Raw genomic sequence first — 18527 nt, forward strand, 5'->3', positions numbered from 1 at the left:
CGGCGTGGCACCTCTGCTAGGCAATTTTGTAGGGTGGCTATGTGGTCTTCCGCCCACACTTCAAGTTCTATTACTTCGATGACGTCGCCTCCTCGTATGCTGGGTTTGGGCGTATAGTTCAGCACATGAGTGTTCTCTCCCTTAGGTGGATTGCTTTGGGACATCCCATTGTTTTCAGTGTCCCCCATGGCTGTAAGGGGATTTTTGTCCTTACCTGTTAAATCCTTTTCTTTGGATCCATGGGGGACACTGGGTGTCCACCCTGATTTTTTTTGTGGGTTTTTTTTCCGGCTCTCTTCTCAACGGCTGGCTGTGTGCTTGAAGTACGTCTGCCGGTCTTCCTTCTCCTTTGCCCTCTCCTTGGGCTTGCTAACTAAACTGGCTCTCTGGCTGAGGAGTCTGGTATACAGGAATGGGAGCTTGTGCTGCTAGATAAAAAAGATTTAACTAGTTGGTGCTCAGGCTCGCTTCCTCCACTCCATACCCACGGTTTCTAGTGTTCCCCATGGAGCCAGAGAAAATTATTTAAAAGATAAGAACAAAAATCCCCTTTTTTGAAGGTTAAAAGAAATAAATAAAAATAAAGCATTTTTTAAAAATGACGTTGATACAAGAACTGATATGATACTTAAGTAGGGTTCTCCATTCAAAGGCAGTCTTCCTGCTGGGAAGGGCACACATAGTGTTGCAGTCAACAGGGCCCGTTCCAGTGTACTCCCTGTGCCGTCCCTGAGCCTGGCGGCAACTGTCCATTTTGACCACATAATATGTGCACAAGGTTCTGACTAAATAACCATTATAATAACTGGGGGTGACATCACTGTATTATACAATTCTATAATTAACATAATCATAATTACTATTCTTATACAGTGACTTGAAAATAATACATACACGCATTTGAACCGCTTTATTATTATGTTGTTTCACACGTGAAGCAGTCTGTTTATGTTTGTCTTGTATTTCACTAGTTCTTGATAACAAAATCTAGATATCTAACACTTGTTAATAAAAAAACATTAAAAGTTATGCTATAAAAAGTATGTGTGGGGGAGCAGACGTTTGCATAGGCTGTGGACAGAGTGAGGGCACTCCTTGCAGTGTAGAGCAGTGACAAAAGGGAATTAAAGGAGCATATTTGTGTTTCTTGCTGCATCGGTGCACATGGCCTCATTCACTCCACAAAATAATTTGAATTTTACACCAACTTAAACCTGGTACTTTGTACTTTGAATTTCTACCTCATGTTGCACCTGTTTTAAAAACAGATCCAGTGTCCCCTACCCACATCATTATATAAGCTATAGGAGGGGGTTTAAACTGTGCAATATTTTAGGCAAAAATTTTAATGTTTAATTAAATCAAATGTGTGGTTCTAAGGTTGTGGGAGGTTGGACTTTGATTTGACATTTTTGCACAATGCGCCTCTCCAAAATTTTCCACCTCAAACCCAGTTTGCAGAGTGGTCTCTCCATAGTTGAGAGTAGGCGTGAACCTTGATGTACTGAGTTGGACCATGTTGGTGCACAGGTGAAAAACCAAGGTGTGTGCATCAAATACTGTTTGTAAATTACTCCCCCTGACTTCCAATGGGTTTGTACAGTTTTCTGATATCTGCAGGTGAGATGATGAAATTCCTTTACTGATAAAAAGGACAAATAACATAAAGCTATGTCTAGAATATGCTAGGACCAATGTGCACATTTATTAAAGTTAACGTGACTTTCAGCATCTTATTGTTTGTGATTCATGAGCCCGTGAGGAAGGTGTTTATAACCAAACAACCGCTGGGCTACAGTAAGCTCTTTTAGGATAGTGTGATGTAGCTGAATAGTATATGATGCTATTATATGGCTTTATTCTCTTTGACCTTGGTTACTACATTGCTGTGCTGGTGATTCTGGCTAAATGATGGACACTTAGGGCGTGATGTAATAGAGATCGAGTCTGCCAGGGTGCGGGATGCAGACTGATCTCGATTGTTTTTATAAAGTTGCAGTCATTTACAAGGCAAAGCCGAACTGGCTTTTTTCCTTGTAAATGACTGCAACTTTTAAAAAATGATCGAGATCAGTCTGCATCTCGCACCCTGGCAGACTCGATCTCTATTACATTCCGCCTGATATGTTTATTTATTGTTCAATGTTCTTTGTGTTGTAGACCAAAGATGCAGCTTTCTTCTACAAAAAAGCACAGGAGAACATAGCTGCTGCCCAGTTGTATGAACAGAGCGGAGAACTTGAAGCAGCACTTAACCTGTATTACCATGAAAAGATGTATGAAGAAACTGCTGATGTTATTGAAAGGTGAATAATGACTAGAATTCACTTTAGCTCTAAGGCCCTGATTCAGAGCCGGATGCTCTGAAAGAGCGCTCGCTCTGAATCAGGGCGTTTTTTTTTTTTTTTCTGTAGCGGCCTCCTGGCCGCTCGCATAGCTGTGGGTGACCACCCACAGCTATAGCGAGCGGCCAGGTTGATGGTCGCGATGGTCAAGACCATCACGACCATCGGGCTTGCGACGAGACCCTTTTGGTAGGGTCTCGTGGCCGCAAGCCCCAGAGAGCTTTCGGCTCTCACAGACCCGGAAACTCTCCACTGACATCACTTGTCCCCCCGGCCCGCCCACCAAAGGAGGCGAGCTGTCACTCAACATCGACAGCTCGCTGCGGAGTGCCCGTCGCTAGCCAGGTCTCGCGCATGCGCACGACGGAGCCAGCTCCGTTGTGCGCATGCGCTGTGGGCCACCATCGACTTGGTTGCGAGCGCTCAGCGCTTGCGACCGGGTCTGAATCAGGCCCTAAGAGCAGTGTTGATCACATAAAATCACCCCTTTTACATTTTTCATGATCCTTTAATATTGTGTTGTTTAACCTATTGTATATTCCATGTATTTTTAGGCATCACAAGAAGCATCCTGATGCACCATTGCAGTTCAATGAGAAACAGTTATATTTAGAAGCTTCTGCAGATTACTTCAGAAATAATAAACTCAAGAAAATGAGTGAAATGCTGTCTAAACTTGACATTGAAGATCAGTTGGTCTTCCTTAAGAATCGAAGATGCTGGAGTGAAGCAGCTGACTTGCTTAAGCGTAAAAACAGATGTGAAGAAGCGGCATGCCTGATGCGAGAGAATGGCAAGTTATTGGAAGCAGCAGACCTGACAAGGAAGAGAGAGTTCCGGGCATCCTGCCTGCTTGCAGCAGCTCGTCACGACATAGCAATCAGTAGAAACCCTGGCACAGTTCTTTTTGAGGCTCTGCAGATTTTTACTGACACTAACTACCAAGTTGAAGCCTCGGAGGCTATCCTTCTTCAAGCAATTTTGGAAAGTGATTTTGAAAATATCAAAAAATCATTTTTCAATTTCAAGAAATCATCTCATCATGCTGGTGCTGTAGAAGCACTCTTTCAAGCGGTAATCTGTGATGAGTCCAATCCTAGACTGCTGACCATGGCTTCATATGGACTGGAGTCTCTGGTGACGCTCATAAAAGCACTAAAGGAAACTAAAAGCAATGCTGAGAGGGAGATGGTGAAGTACTGTTTAGACTTTTATGGGCTTGTACAAATGGATGAACATCAATTCTCCATTCTTCAACATGAAGGGGCAAGATTTTTACAAATAAAAACAGAAGAGGATAAGGTACCAGAAGAGCTCAAAGATGTGAAGTTTTTGTTGCAAAACCACTTTCTAAAAAAGCTATACGAAATATCTAAAATGGTCCTTGGAAACCCTTACCCAGATATTTGTGCCAAGTACATCTCAGGGCTGGAGTGTACAGATGATAATTGTCAAGATGTGCATGAGCCTGTACAACATTTTCAGCTGAGAAAACTATTGCAGTCTAAAGTCAATTTAATAACGATTTGTGGATTGCTAGTTGAAGCAGAAAACCTCTCCGAAGATTTTTCTGATGATCTCCAAGAAATTGTCAAAGCTCATGGGTATAATTACTGCAATTCCCTTTTAAGGCTTGTTTTCTCTAAACATTTCCACCTTCGTTTACTTTCAGAAAACTCAAAAATGTGTAGAGAAGTCCTACTTAAGTTTCCAATGCCAGGAATAACAATGCTAAATACATTTCTGGAATCACTTTTCAGAGAAGATAAACAAAAAAGAAGAGAGTCTACTGACTTTTGGCTAAAAGTAATGCAGATATGTAGCTTACAATCACGGTATCCAAATGGCCTGCAGCGTTACTTTGAAACGGAGGAGAGAATTTATAGCGAGGAGTATAAGCAGCAGAACAGGAAGGTTCATTATTCACAAGGAGTCGGTAACCGAATAAAGCATCTCGAGGGCAGACATGGCATGCTGAAGCCTGAAATATCAAGTTCTTCATCGAAAGTGACTCACATCCATTTTTTTCGGCTGCTGCAAACTTCTTTACAGGAGCTGTATGTTAACAGAAACCCAGATAGTTGCAAGAGACATTTTTACAGGTTTATGAATTTGCTAGTCAAGAAGTGTGTTGAGCCATTGATTCCTAACATTGGAAATACAGTGATGCTGCTAGAATTCCAGTTTATTCTCTGTAGTGCTACCCTTATGCGATTTTGCAAGGGTGCTACAGTTGTACTTCCAAAAAGTTACATCTCCATTCTTCACTACTGGGAGTTTATGTTTGGAAAGAAAGGTTCTCTGAAAGATACATATGCCATCTTGTGGGAATACAAACCAAAGGATGTTTGGCAGCTTACTCAGCAATTTAGGCATCATCTTTTTTATCTTGCTGCTGTTCTTACTGGTCATGAGAAAGAGGAGTTCAATGTTCTCCTTGATGCATTTAGTTGTGTGGATTGCGTTACTTCAGGAGAAGCTGAAAGAGCATTAGTGCTTTGGTTAGTAATGATGGTGAATCTTACTGGTGTTGTCTATGAATATGCAAGGCCTATACTGAAGAAATATATTCCAATGATCCAGAACAAGCTGGTATCTCTAAAAAATGAATTCCCTACTAGAGTTCCGTGTAGGTTGATTAGTGCTGTCGACAAAGTTGTTTCATCTAATAAGACAGAAGAGCTGGTTTCAGTGCTCCAAGAATTGCTGGGACAGCGTGATGATGAGCGTTTGGTGGAATGTTCATGGAGGTGGGATATAAGCTTTGGTAAAGGGCAAGTACGTGGCATTTACTTTGACGATAAATTCAAATTTAGAAAGGTTTCTTATGTTCAACACAATATTCAAAATTTCAAGCCCATCTTCAAGGATAATGAACGAGAAGAATTAGAAGAAGAGAAAGTTGATGTCTTGGCAGTCATCTCAGCTGATGTAGAGAAGCAAATTGCTTCACGACAGATGCATACCCTATTTCTTGTTGCATACATCTGTATAAAGTGGAAAAGGGCTTCCAATCGCATGACAAACACACACATGGAAGAGGTGGTTCCAGATCATTTCAAAAGGGCAAATGTTGACAGAACCCAGTGTGACTTATGTGGGGTGAAATTTTCAAAAGCGATGACAGTCTCTGACCCACTGGAAATTGAAGAAGACCCAGAAGAAGTTTCAACTCCAACCATGAAAAATATTGAAGAAATTGAATTACAAGATGTGAAAGAAAATTATGAACATCACACTGCCCTCGAGAAACATAGAGAGCAAAACAAGGCCTACAAAAAGTATCTCCAGTTTTTTCAACTTGAAGTGGACACAATAATAAATGAGGGAAAGTCTCTTACACAAACTATGGAGCACACTTCAGCCAACAGATTAACCTCAAGAGAAGAATTACACTTGGAACAGGCTAAGATTGAGAACAAAATTAAAATAATTACTGACTTGATGGAAGATATCTATGTACGAAAGATTTGGTCTCTAGGTAAGGCAACACGTGCAACATAGTAACAGCCTCAGATCTAAATATAAAGCTAGAGAACACTGTACTTTATCAGTTTCTATGAATTATATACTACATCTATATTGCATATAAGCAGGACTTATAGGATATTAATAAACTCATGTTTGCTGTCCAGTAAAGGGGATATACATTCCAATAGACGTCTATTATTTCTTGTTTTGAAAGTATTCTCTTGTTTAAAACTGAGTGACAAAGATCATATACAGGCCCTATTTAGAGTCTGTTCACTGTTATTTGATACACCAGGATGCTATTTCTTAGCAAATATATATTTAAAAGGAGAATCTACACTCTTGTCAATATATGCAACTAGTTGTCCTGCATAAAGTATTATATTCACTCATAAATATTAACCTTAGTAGGAACTGCAATTTTATGTGTTTCCAGTAAGCAAATAGGAAAATTATAGAACTTGTTCTTTGCTTTCGCTAAGCAATTACTTTTAAACTATGTATCCCTTACACAGTGACCCTTGTTTTATTTAGTTATAAGAAATGTATATTTATTTTGTACTGTACTACTGAACCTTATAATTATCTGGTGTGTTAAAAATGTAGTACCAGAAATAAGGGATGGGGGCAACCACATGTCTACATGGATGTAATACGGGAGACCGACAGTCGGGATGCCGGCGGTCAAAAGACAGACAGCTGCATCCCGATGCTCAGAATCCCAACAGGGGCTCTGTAAGTATCCTAACCCTTCACCCCTTAACCCTCCCTTCCTGCATCCTAAACCCCCCTCTACCCACAGCCTTACCCTAACCCTCGCCCCTTGGTCCCTAGCCCCCCCTCCCTTCCTGCTGGTGCCTAAGCCTAACAACCCTCTTCCTCCCCACAGCCTAACTCCACCAGTGGTACCTGAACCTAAGCCCCGTGGCATAAACCTAACCCAGCCCGCTACACTTACGTTCGGGATTTCGTCCGCAAGCATCTTAACTACATCTGCACAACCCCACACATGTTCATACTGAATAATAGCTGGTGGATGAGTAATCTGACCAACTATTCCAGTTCCTGGCTCTGCAATCTTGCACATTATGATGAAAATGAAGGAATATGAAAGAATTCCGCACTGATTCTAGTTAGTTATCTTGAATCCTAAAATTATTCATCCTTCCTCTTAATAATTGTATCTGGTGTTGTGATTCATCAATTCCAGAAATGTTTGATTCTTGCCATAAATTTTGGAAAAAAAGAATAGAGTAATGTGGTGCTACCCTGCATTATGATGAAAGCAGTATTACACCTTCTTTGGCAATTATATTTAAGTAACTGCACAAACTGATGTTCCTTATTATTGCCAACGGATATTAACATTCAAACAAAAAAGAAGAAAAAGAAAACTCTTTTTGTGGGGGCACTCTATATGTAGAAAAAATTACAAATATTTTTTAATTGGATCTCTTAAGATCAAACAGACTTACAAAACATACAATGTGGTGCTGTGTGGGGACGAATCACGGTCCTCCTCTCAACACTAGCACCAGACAACACATACAGTCAGGTGCATAAATATTGGGACATTGTCAGAATTTTCATATTTTGGCCTCTATTCACCACCACAATGGCTTTGAAATGAAACAAACAAGATGTGCTTTAACTGCAGACTTTCAGATTTAATTTGAGGGTAATTACATCCAAATCAGGTGAACGGTGTAGGAATTACAACGGTTTCTTTATGTGCCTCCCACTTTTTAAGGTGCCAAAAGTAATGGGACAAACTAAACAATCCTAAATCTAACTTTCACTTTTTAATACTTTGTTGCAAATCCTTTGCAGGCAATTACAGCCTGAAGTCTGGAACGCATAGACATCACCAGACGCTGGGTTTCATCCCTGGTGATGCTCTGCCAGGCCTCTACTGCAAATGTCTTCAGTTCCTGCTTGTTCTTGGGGCATTTTCCCTTCAGTTTTGTCTTCATCAAGTGAAATGCATGCTCAATCGGATTCAGGTCAGGGGAATGACTTGGCCATTGCATAACATTCCAGTTTTTAGCCTTAAAAAAAACTCTTTGGTTGCTTTTGCAGTATGCTACGGGTCATTGTCCATCTGCACTGTGAAGCGCCGTCCAATGAGTTCTGAAGCATTTGACTGACTATGAGCATATAATTTAGCCGGAAACACTTCAGAATTCATTCTGCTGCTTTTGTCAGCAGTCACATCATCAATAAATACAAGGGAACCAGTTCCATTGGCAGCCATACATGCCCACGCCATTGACACTACCACCACCATGCTTCACTGATGAGGTGGTATGTTTTGGATCATGAGCAGTTCCTTTCCTTCTCCATACTCATCTCTTCCCATCACTCTGGTACAAATTGAACTTTGTCTTATCTGTCCATAGGATGTTGTTCCAGAACTGTAATGGCTTTTTTAGATGTTGTTTGGCAAACTCTACTCTGGTCTTCCTGTTTTTGAAGCTCACCAATGGTTTACATCTTGTGGTGAACCCTCTATTTTCACTCTTGTGAAGTCTTCCCTTGATTGTTGACTTTGACACATATACACCTACCTTCTGGAGAGTGTTCTTGATTTGGGAAATAATTCTTTTGTCATCCACCACAGTTGTTTTCCGTGGTCTTCCGGGTCTTTTGGTGTTGCTGAGCTCTTCGGTGCGTTCTTTCTGTTTAAGAATGTTCCAAACAGTTGATTTGGCCACACCTAATGTTTTTGCTATCTCTCTGATGGGTTTGTTTTGATTTTTCAGCCTAATGATGGCTTGCTTCACTGATAGTGACAGCTCTTTGGATCTCATATTGAGAGTCAACAGCAACTGATTCCAAATGCAAATGTCACACCTAGAATCAACTCCAGACCTTTTACCTGCTTGATTGATAATGAAATAACGAGGGAATATCTCACACCTGTACATGAAATAGCTTTTGAATTGATAGTCCCATTACTTTTGGCCCCTTAAAAACTGGGAGGCATATATAGAAACCATTGTAATTCATACACCGTTCACCTGATTTGGATGTAATTACCCTCAAATTAAATCTGAAAGTCTGCAGTTAAAGCACATCTTGTTTGTTTCATTTCAAAGCCATTGTGGTGGTGAATAGAGGCCAAAATATGAAAATTCTGTCAATGTCCCAATATTTATGCACCGGACTGTATATTTATATATAATAATGAATAAAATTCTAATTCAAGTAAAATAGATCAATTGACTCCTAATTGTTTTTTATCACATAATTAAGTATCTGATCTCTCACCGTACATGTGAATCTATATGTACGTTTTTATGGTTGTGGTAATTATCAGTTCATCTCAGATGTTCCAAAGTCCACGTGTCCATGAATAGTAATGATATTTGAACATTGATACTATCGCATAGACCACTCTATTATTTCATAAGTATCTATAAATCCGCTCTATAGTTGTTGATATAGATGCGACAGAAACCAGGTATCCCAGACATATAATATATACAATAATCAGTAATCATAAATAGCATTCACAAACAATTCTGTGAGAAATTTCTCATATTTGATGATGGAATCACTCTCCTATTATGATACTAGATTAGTTTGTGAAAAGCGCCTGTATTGCTCAGAAGTAGTGATCTGCTTTTGATCATATGCCCGTCGGCAGTGATGAACAATGAGAGTCACCCACTCCCATACATGCGTTTGCAAAGTTCCCCTGCATCTGCTGTCAGCTCCCAGAGGTGGAGCTGAAGAGAGTACAGAAAGTAAAGATATGAAATAATAGCTGAGATCATAACAGTGATAATGATGGTATATAAAACTCCATACAGTCAATAACTAAATTAATTTAAAAAGGAAAAAGATATATAACCTGAATCAATTCTTCAGATAACCTATGGGTGATAAATTCTTTTGAAAAAAAAAAAAAAGGCACCGATTGATTAACCTGCTAATATATAGATAGTTGCTGTGCTAAAATAGTAGACAACAATCAATTATTCTGTTAATACGTAAACAGCCTCAATCAATTATTCTATTAGTGTATAGACACTTACTATGCTTAAATAAGTAACAACAGTCAATTATCCTGCTACTATATAGACAATCTCATATATAGGCAATCTCCGTCACTTATTCTGTTGATGTATAGACAGTTCCTATGTTTAAATGAATAACAGCAGACAATTATTCTGCTACTATATAAACAGTCACTATCCTTAAATTAGTAGAATGCAATTTATCCCTCTTTATATTTATGCTGGTAAGTATATTCCAGAAATAAAATTAGATACAGAGATAGTATCTCTAGAATAGAAATGAAAAGGAAAAGCCTCTGTTCCATACAAATCCAGCATATCTGCACAGGTATGTGCTTAGAGCAGTGAATACCTTGCAAATAAAGCCAGACGCCCTACTAGGAGGCAAAAAAGGTTCATACCTTGCTATCAGATATGGGGGAATGATTCCCTTGGTAAGGAAAATCCTTACTATCTGAAAAGGTAGGACCTGAAAGGAGAGATATAGTGTATCAAACCTTAATACTTCGTGATTCCAGAGAGAGGGATAGCTGCTAGCACTTATGGGGATCTGGTTAGCATGCTCCCAGAAGTCCCTTGCATGACCGACGCGCATTTCACCCAGCAGGCTTTGTCATAGGTCCGTATGATATTAACATTCATCATTAGGGCCTTCCACCTGATAGGTAGCCGAGGTTCCATATCTTGCACATATCTTGCACTGCATATACCAGAATCCATTATCACATGCAAGGCTTTACTTTTATATCCGAGAGGACTTGAATCTAATAGTAACTGAATGTTATTGAAGTTTTTATTAGCTCCAGTTTGAATTGGATCCCTTAAATAATAAAAATAATTTAGAGACCTATTGTAGTCTCTGGTAACTCTTAAAATTGTCCCGTAGAGGAAAAAAATTAAAAGAATAAGACACCCACTTTTTGCTCCTACTTCTAATACCATGATTAAAATGACACACATTTGGAGCTAAATTTAATGCTGGTTTTGCTTTTAACATGCTTGCTGCTTTAAAAATACAGGAATACTTGCATGTATTCCCGCAGCAGTGCCGACTTGCACTCTATTACATTTAGCCCTTGGTATACTACAGTTGCTAGTATTAGACAAATGCATTTCAAATGTCTGAGTTCTTTCTGTTTAGCAGTAATATATATGTTAATCAAGGACTGTGACCTTGCTGATGTGATAGCACATAGGAACAGACTCAGCTAATGTTTGTGCTCAATTGGAGCTTCTCCAGCTTTCATCTTTCTTCTCCCCGCTTCCAGCATGGTAGAGTAGAAATGAGAATCCTACCCACAACAGCTGACAATCCTAAAAAACATAAAGGGGCTGATGCAAATGCAAGTTGACTGTAATTGCTCCCACATTGCATATATTTTCTGTATGCAGGGCTATGGTAATCTATGCAATCAGACCGCCACTATCTGTATGCCCACTTTGACAGCAGTCATCATCAGGGCACATTTGCACCATCCATATCCCTGAAAACAACCATATTTATGCTCTCGGGCAACCCTGCATAGCCTGTGTTTCCATCGACATTCCCTCCCTGAACGTTGCCTATATGAGAACACCCTGTTGCAGCTCAGTTACGCTCAATAAGTCACAAGAGGAGATGCGTATGAAATGCATACTACTGCATGGCTCGTACTCATGTAGGCTTGGCTTCAGAGCGTGTGCAGTGCGAATACATGCAGGATACACTCCACAAACGGGCATACGTTTAACTCTGCATCAGCCTTCAAGTATGTTACGGTGTGTAAGTTGCTCAGTTACTTTTTATAACTTATGTTCAATCAACTTTTATACTTGTATTGTTTTGCTGCAGCTGAGGAGCTCATGACAAACCCTGTGAATGATTTGACAGTCAGTATTTCTGAAGGGCTCAAGTTGCTCAAGAAGACTGAACACCAGAGGCCAACAGGAGGTATTTTTATCTCTTTATATTGTTATGATGATCTTTTCTAAGAATGTGATAGAGACATAGGATTAAAATCAGTACATATATATATATATATATATATATATATGTGGAGATGGAGGTTTTAGAACGGTGCACAGGTCTTAGTCCCAGGTGTCCTCCTTATGTTAATAGCTTTGTGCAAAAACTTCAAGTTCAAGTGTGTTACAAGAAAACACATAGATCCTTCTGGTAAAGGTGGCAGCAGTCTTCCCGTATTTCCGAGTGGCAGCCAGATGAATATGATCTGGAAAAGGGGGATAGGAAAGAACATGCGCCTGATAGTGTAGTAAATTCTAAATAGTGCACATGTTAAAAAATAATTGTGCGTACCGAATAAAAAATCTTTAAAGCTTATCTGTAGTTCCGCACAGGGATTCCTCGTGATGGAATGGACCTGGGATTCCAATTACCTGGAAACCTTTATAGGAGGGGCCCAGTCAGAGCCAGATGAAACAAATATGTAGGCCTGTATTCAATTTGAGCCGAGCCGCGTTAAGTTAACGAGGCCCGGACTTAACGCCTACTTCACCTGTTTTGTAGGTGGTAAAGTATCGTGGCCGTCCAGGCTTTACCCTGTATTCAATTTCAAAGTACGCGTAAACTGCACCCGGCAATACTGTAACAAGCGGAAAGTACTGTCGTTTTTGGGGAAATCAGCCTGTCACCCCCCAAATGATGCTTTGACATGGGGGGTTCACTATGGTACCCCCCGATTTGGCTCGCTGAAGGTATTTGGTGTTTTTAAATGGGCTTAATAGCTGCTAAATAGCGTTTTTCTATACCTGATGCAGAATAGTATTTTAGGAGTATTTTTTCCAGAAAATAAGTTATCCCAGCAAATTTGGGGTACTTGAAAATGGGGGTCATCATATTTAAAGTTGATAATGTTACGTTGAAAAAATCGTGAAAAATCCACCTGCCGCAAACACCTGCAATCAAAAAAACCACATAGGGCATACTTGGGGACCCCCCAGAGTCAAGTTCGCTAGTTTTTAAGTTTGTACCCCAACATTTTTTTCTTTCGCCCCCTTTTTCAAAGTCAATTTTTGGGGTGTCCTTCTTAAGTTTTTTTTAAAACATTTTTTGACACCGATTACCTTTGGGGGACTGTCTGAATTCTGCACGGGGGTTCCCAAAACATTGCACCCCAAAACCCCAATTCTGCACTTTTTTCCGCCTGCCATTCATAGGCGATACTTTACCGCCTATTACATTGCATTGACTTTCCGCCTAGGCGGAAAGTCTTTCAAATTGAATACGGGGTAAAACCAAAACAGGCGATAATGACGTCATCGGCGGTAACTTAACGCGGATCCGGACTTAATGCTTCAAATTGAATACGGCTCCTAGTGTAGTATTCCTAAATAATAGGTTGCGTGGCAATAAATAAAATGCACCACAAAAGCACTTGAATAACAGCATATAGTTGTTCAGATCCTAGTCACTCCTTCAGTATCCCTTGGCAAATCCAACAGTTTACACATCTAGGTTATTAGCTTCAAACAAGCAGAAATAACCCGTCATCAGTGGTGATTTTCAAAAGGGGTTTATTGAACATAACACAGTGGGATATGGAATACAGGAACATAAAATAATATTAAAACAGGTTAAATAATAAAGTGCTTATCTGCAAGTAGCTAGTATCCTTGAGAGAGGCTGGTGCAATGGACCCAACGCGTTTCGTCCTGTTGGACTTCCTCAGTGGTGATGGTGTCTCTTTGGGGGTGCTCCTTATATACTAGACTAGTGGGGGTATTGAGCTGTAATCAATTTGGCATTAATCGCCGCTCTGCACATGCGCAGTGGCTCGCGGCCATTTTCCTTGACGTCATTAATGACGTCTGTAGTCTCCCATGGTGCCTCGCGGTTAGTGCCGCGCATGCGTAGGCCATGGTGGTCAGTTTGTGACGCCTGCCGCGGATGCACTAGTAACAACCCCGGTCATCAGCATGTGGAGTTCATTACTAGTTACATGGTATAAGGGGGAGGCAGGATGAACTATACTCCGCCTCTACCCGGGCTTTCTTACACACATTAGGAGTATGCAGCGGCCATTTTATTGGTTGTCTAGCATCTTTCTATAGCGAGCGGCCATTTGTTGGTGATTATGTGACATATATTGAGACAGGCTGGCGGACATTTTTTGTTTTTTTACACTGCACACTGGAAACAGCCGTTTTCTCATAGACAAGTAGATACCATTTTAGTACATCATGACGTTGTATACAGAGATTGGGAATACATAATAAAATGGTATCCAGCATAAAATAAAAAACATAATATAGTGATATGGCATCACATGTAAATACAAATGATAGAGATACACAATTATCTCACATAACTGCAAAACGGGGGAAGGGGAAAAAGGGGGGGGAGCAATATATATATATATATATATATATAGCTAGCATAGATAGCGGGCGGCACTCTGGTGACTTCTTTACTCAGGTGAAAAAAGCGTGTTTAAATAGGCACACTTTTTTCTCCTGAGTAAAGAAGTATACAGAGTGCCGCCCGCTATCTATGCTGTATTTAGGGAACACAAGCCCCCAGGGGGTGGCACCAGGAGCAAGATAATGGTCCGCAGTGACCAGTGGAGTGCCAGACCTTTTTTGTTACATTACAACCTGTAATTTATTTATTTTTTTAATCTGAATTTTATGTGATGGACCTGCACAAAACAGTCTAATTTGGTGAAGTGAAATGAGAAAAATATATATAAAAAAGAATCTTTATAAATAAAATTCTGAAAATTGGCATGTGCATATGTAATCACCCCCTTTGCTATGAAGCCCTTCAAAAGTTCTGGTGCAACCAATTACCTTCAGTCACATAATTAGTGAAATGATGTCCACCTGTGTGAAATCTAAGTGTCACATGATCTATGGAAAGAACATGGTACCACAACAAACCTGCCAAGAGAGGGACACCCACCAAAACCCACAGAACGGGCAAGGAGGCAATTAATCAGAGAGGCAGCAAAGAGAGCAAAGGTAACCCCGAAGGAGCTGCAGAGTTCCAGAGCAGATACTGCGGTATCTGTGCATGTGACCACAATAAGCCGTACACTCCATAGAGCTGGGCTTTATGGAAGAGTGGCTAGAAAAAAGCCATTACTTAGTGATAAAAATAACAAGACACGATTTGAGTTTGCCAAAAGGCATGTGGGCGACTCCCCAAATGTATGGAGGAAGGTGCTCTGGTCAGATGAGACTAAAATTTTACTTTTCGGCCACCAAGGAAAATGCTAAGTCTGGTGCAAACCCAACACATCCCATCACCCCAAGAACACCATCCCCACAGTGAAACATGGTGGTGGCAGCATCATGCTGTGGGGATGTTTTTCAGCAGCAGGGACTGGGAACTGATTTGAGTTGAGGGAAAGATGGATGGTGCTAAATACAGGAACAGCAAAACCTGTTTCAGCCTGCCTGTGATTTGAGACTGGGACTGAGGTTCACCTTCCAGCAGAACAATGACCCGAAGCATACTGCTAAAGCAACACTCGAGTGGTTTAAGGAGAAACATTTAAATGTGTTGGAATGGCCTACAATGCCCAGATCTCAATCCAATTGAGAATCTGTGGTCAGACTTGCAGATTGCTGTTCACAAGCGGAAACCATCCAACATGAAGGAGCTGGAGCAGTTTTGCCTTGAAAAATGGGCATACAATCACAGGGGCAAGATGTGGCAAGCTCATAGAGACTTATCCAAAGCGACTTGCAGCTGTAATTGCCGCAATAGGTGGCTCAACAAAGTACTGACTTTAGGGCAGTGAATACTTATGCACGCTGAAGTTTTCTGTTATGTTGTCCTAAATGTTGTTTGATTCACAATAAAAAAAACACAACTTCACAGTTGTAGGCATGTTCGGTGAATGAAATGATGCACACCTTCAAACAATCCATTTTAATTCCAGGTTGTGAGGCAACAAAACATGAAAAATGCAAATGGGGTTGAATACTTTTGCAAGGCAATGTGCGTGTGTGTGTGTATACAGGTTGAGTCTCCCATATCCAAAATGCTTGGGACCAGGGTTATTTTGGATATCGGAATATTCCGTATTTTGGAATAACTGCATACCATATTGAAATGTCTTAGGTATAGGGCCCAAATCTAAACACAGAATGCATTTATGATTTATATACACCTTATACACACAGCCTGAAGGTAATTTTATACAATATTTTCAATAATTCTGTGCCTCAAACAAAGTGTGAGTACATAAATGAATTTCATGTATGTGTCATATACATCTTATACACACAGCCTATAGGTCATTTTATACTTTAGTTTTAATAATTTTGTGCCTTAAATAAAGTTTGTGTGCATTGAACCATCAAAAATCAAAGTTTTCACTATCTCAGTCATGCTAAAAATATTCCGTATTTCGGAATATTTGGATATGGGAGACTCAACCTGTATATATATAATATATATATATATATATATAATATATATATATTTGTTCATAATCCGGCACTCACTGAGAACACATCATAAGAAGCCGGGTGCCCTCCACAGTCAGCCCTGAGCACAGGATGGACCAATTGCAGTATCCATGTGGCGGCACTCCATAATAAAGAAACTTCAAAGACCACTGCTGTAAATGCAACGTTTCAGCGCTTTATTATGTAGGAGGTTGCTATGGCAACTGTTGTCTTTGGTGGGGGAAATGATGTCACAACTTGGTTCTGTGACTTCCGGTTTCAGAACCAGGAAGTGATGTTTCCGGGGCACTTGGTGTCTAGCTGCTATATAAATGTGGTAAGTGTTTTATATGTTTGTACCTTATGCTTGATAAAAGTGCATAATAAAGTGCTGAAACGTTGCTTTTACAGCGGTGGTCTTTCAAGTTTCTTTATTATGGAGTGCCGCCATGTGGATGCTAATAAATATATATATATATATTTATGTGCATGTATGTATGAATGCCTGTGTATTACCGAGTAAATTCATACACATGAAGATCTGATATCCATGGAATGACAAGACATTGATTGCATTTGTTTATTTCGATACACACAGCTATTAGGTAAACAAAGCAAAAATAATCTTCCTTTCATGAGTTGTAGGAATTATATTAACAGGTGGTGCTTATCTACTTTATATATCTAGGGCAGGGCCTGTGCATTTCTTAATGTCCTAGATAACAGAAATGCTCATACACAGGTCATTCCCAGTGATCATTAGGCATAACAGACATGCTAACAGAGATGCTTTTTTCATATCAGTTTTGTATTCCCTACCAGCACTAAATTAAAACTCCTCCTCCACATGAACCATTTCACCGGACGCCAATAGCTGCTCCTGAGTTCCCACTTATTTTCCTTTGGCAAATGAAGCATAAAAAGACCATGCAATAGGAATAATTATTCCATATGAAGTACTTTCACCACATATGTGCACTTTTAGGGCTTTCTAACATCTCGGCATCAACTCTTTCTGTTTGGTTTCCAGGATTTCAAGAGGAATGCGAAATAGACTACCTTGGTTTTGATGAACTTTGCTGTAAAAAAACGAAAAGGGGCAAAAGAAAGTCTAAACATCACTGATTCTTCATTTCGTTTAAAGTGTGTAAAGAAGTTAATAGTAGTTTTTCCCTTATTAACATTTTAACTTTTTGCTTCTTTTGTTTAAAAAAGATAGATGGGAGCACTGTAAAAGCCACATGGAAGCACAGAGCTGCCGGATATTGCTAAATGGAGAAGGAGGCTTATTTCTCTCTAAATTGGGTCCTAGTAATGCAGTTGGAAGATGACTATATTTGCATTTATTATGTAGAGAATTATACTATTTACACAAGATTTTCATCAAACGTCTGGATGGTTTTGGACTATATACACTGTGATGATAAACCATGTATGGCTGTAAATGGACTAACATTGGACTTCTAAACAAAAAATCTAATAGGACGCGCTGTCACAAAGCAGCTGGTATAAGGGGTATTGACTCCCTAATATATCTAAATATTAAAGCAAGAGAGTACAAAGATACCGGCACTTAGATAGAAGGATGGACTGTTTTAAAATATTAAACACTTGAATTGCATTTATTAAATAATAAAATATAAACGTAATTACGTTTATATTTTATTGGACTTTTTATGCTAATTAAGTTGCTAGCAATTTTATATATTACATGTGGTATATTGTGCTTATTTCTAATTTATTAATAAATGCAATTCAATTGTTTAATATTTTAAAACCGTCTATCCTTCTATCTAAGCGCTGGTATCTTTGTACTCTTTTGCTTTAACATTGGACTTCTGAATTTTATGGGAGCAATTATTTCATGAAGATTTCATTGTCTGTGTTTGGGAAGATCAGTTTTGTAAAAGGACTGCATTCTCTTTGTTTTTTCATGGCTTTGGTTTTTGAAGAAATGAAACAAGAAATCACCTTAACAAGAAATGTAAAGACCCCAAAGCTGTTATCACAATATACAGAACTTGTTCAACTAACTAGTTTAGCAATTTATTCAGTTTACATGTCTTAGATATATTATATTTTTGCACTTGTACTAAAATCCTTTAAAAAATTCTGAACTTAACTTTGTTAGTTTTTTTTCATTTATCTACTGTAGTTGTCTGTATATTTTTAGTTCCACTTAATATATCATTGCACTTTATATTTTAATTTGCATTTCATTTTATATTATACTGCTCCAAGATATTTGAGTTTTTAAGACATAATGTGTTATAAAAGGCCATAAGCCTGTAGC

General features: G+C 39.4%; 1 protein-coding gene across 1 annotated transcript in view; it reads left to right on the forward strand.

Moving 5' to 3' along the window:
• TRANK1 (tetratricopeptide repeat and ankyrin repeat containing 1) overlaps positions 1-17542 on the forward strand; it is a 181577-nt gene extending 164035 nt beyond the window's left edge. Inside the window, exons 22-25 of the mRNA XM_088464408.1 lie at positions 2161-2306; positions 2900-5826; positions 11670-11768; positions 17265-17542. Coding sequence (XP_088320534.1) covers positions 2161-2306; positions 2900-5826; positions 11670-11768; positions 17265-17359 — 3267 coding nt within the window. The 3' untranslated portion in view covers positions 17360-17542. The remainder of the gene's footprint in view (positions 1-2160; positions 2307-2899; positions 5827-11669; positions 11769-17264) is intronic.
• Positions 17543-18527: the final 985 nt, after the last annotated feature.

The sequence above is a fragment of the Taudactylus pleione genome, unplaced genomic scaffold, assembly GCF_031769625.1.
Source record: "Taudactylus pleione unplaced genomic scaffold, aTauple2 ptg000054l, whole genome shotgun sequence".
Classification (NCBI taxonomy): Eukaryota; Metazoa; Chordata; class Amphibia; order Anura; family Myobatrachidae; genus Taudactylus; species Taudactylus pleione.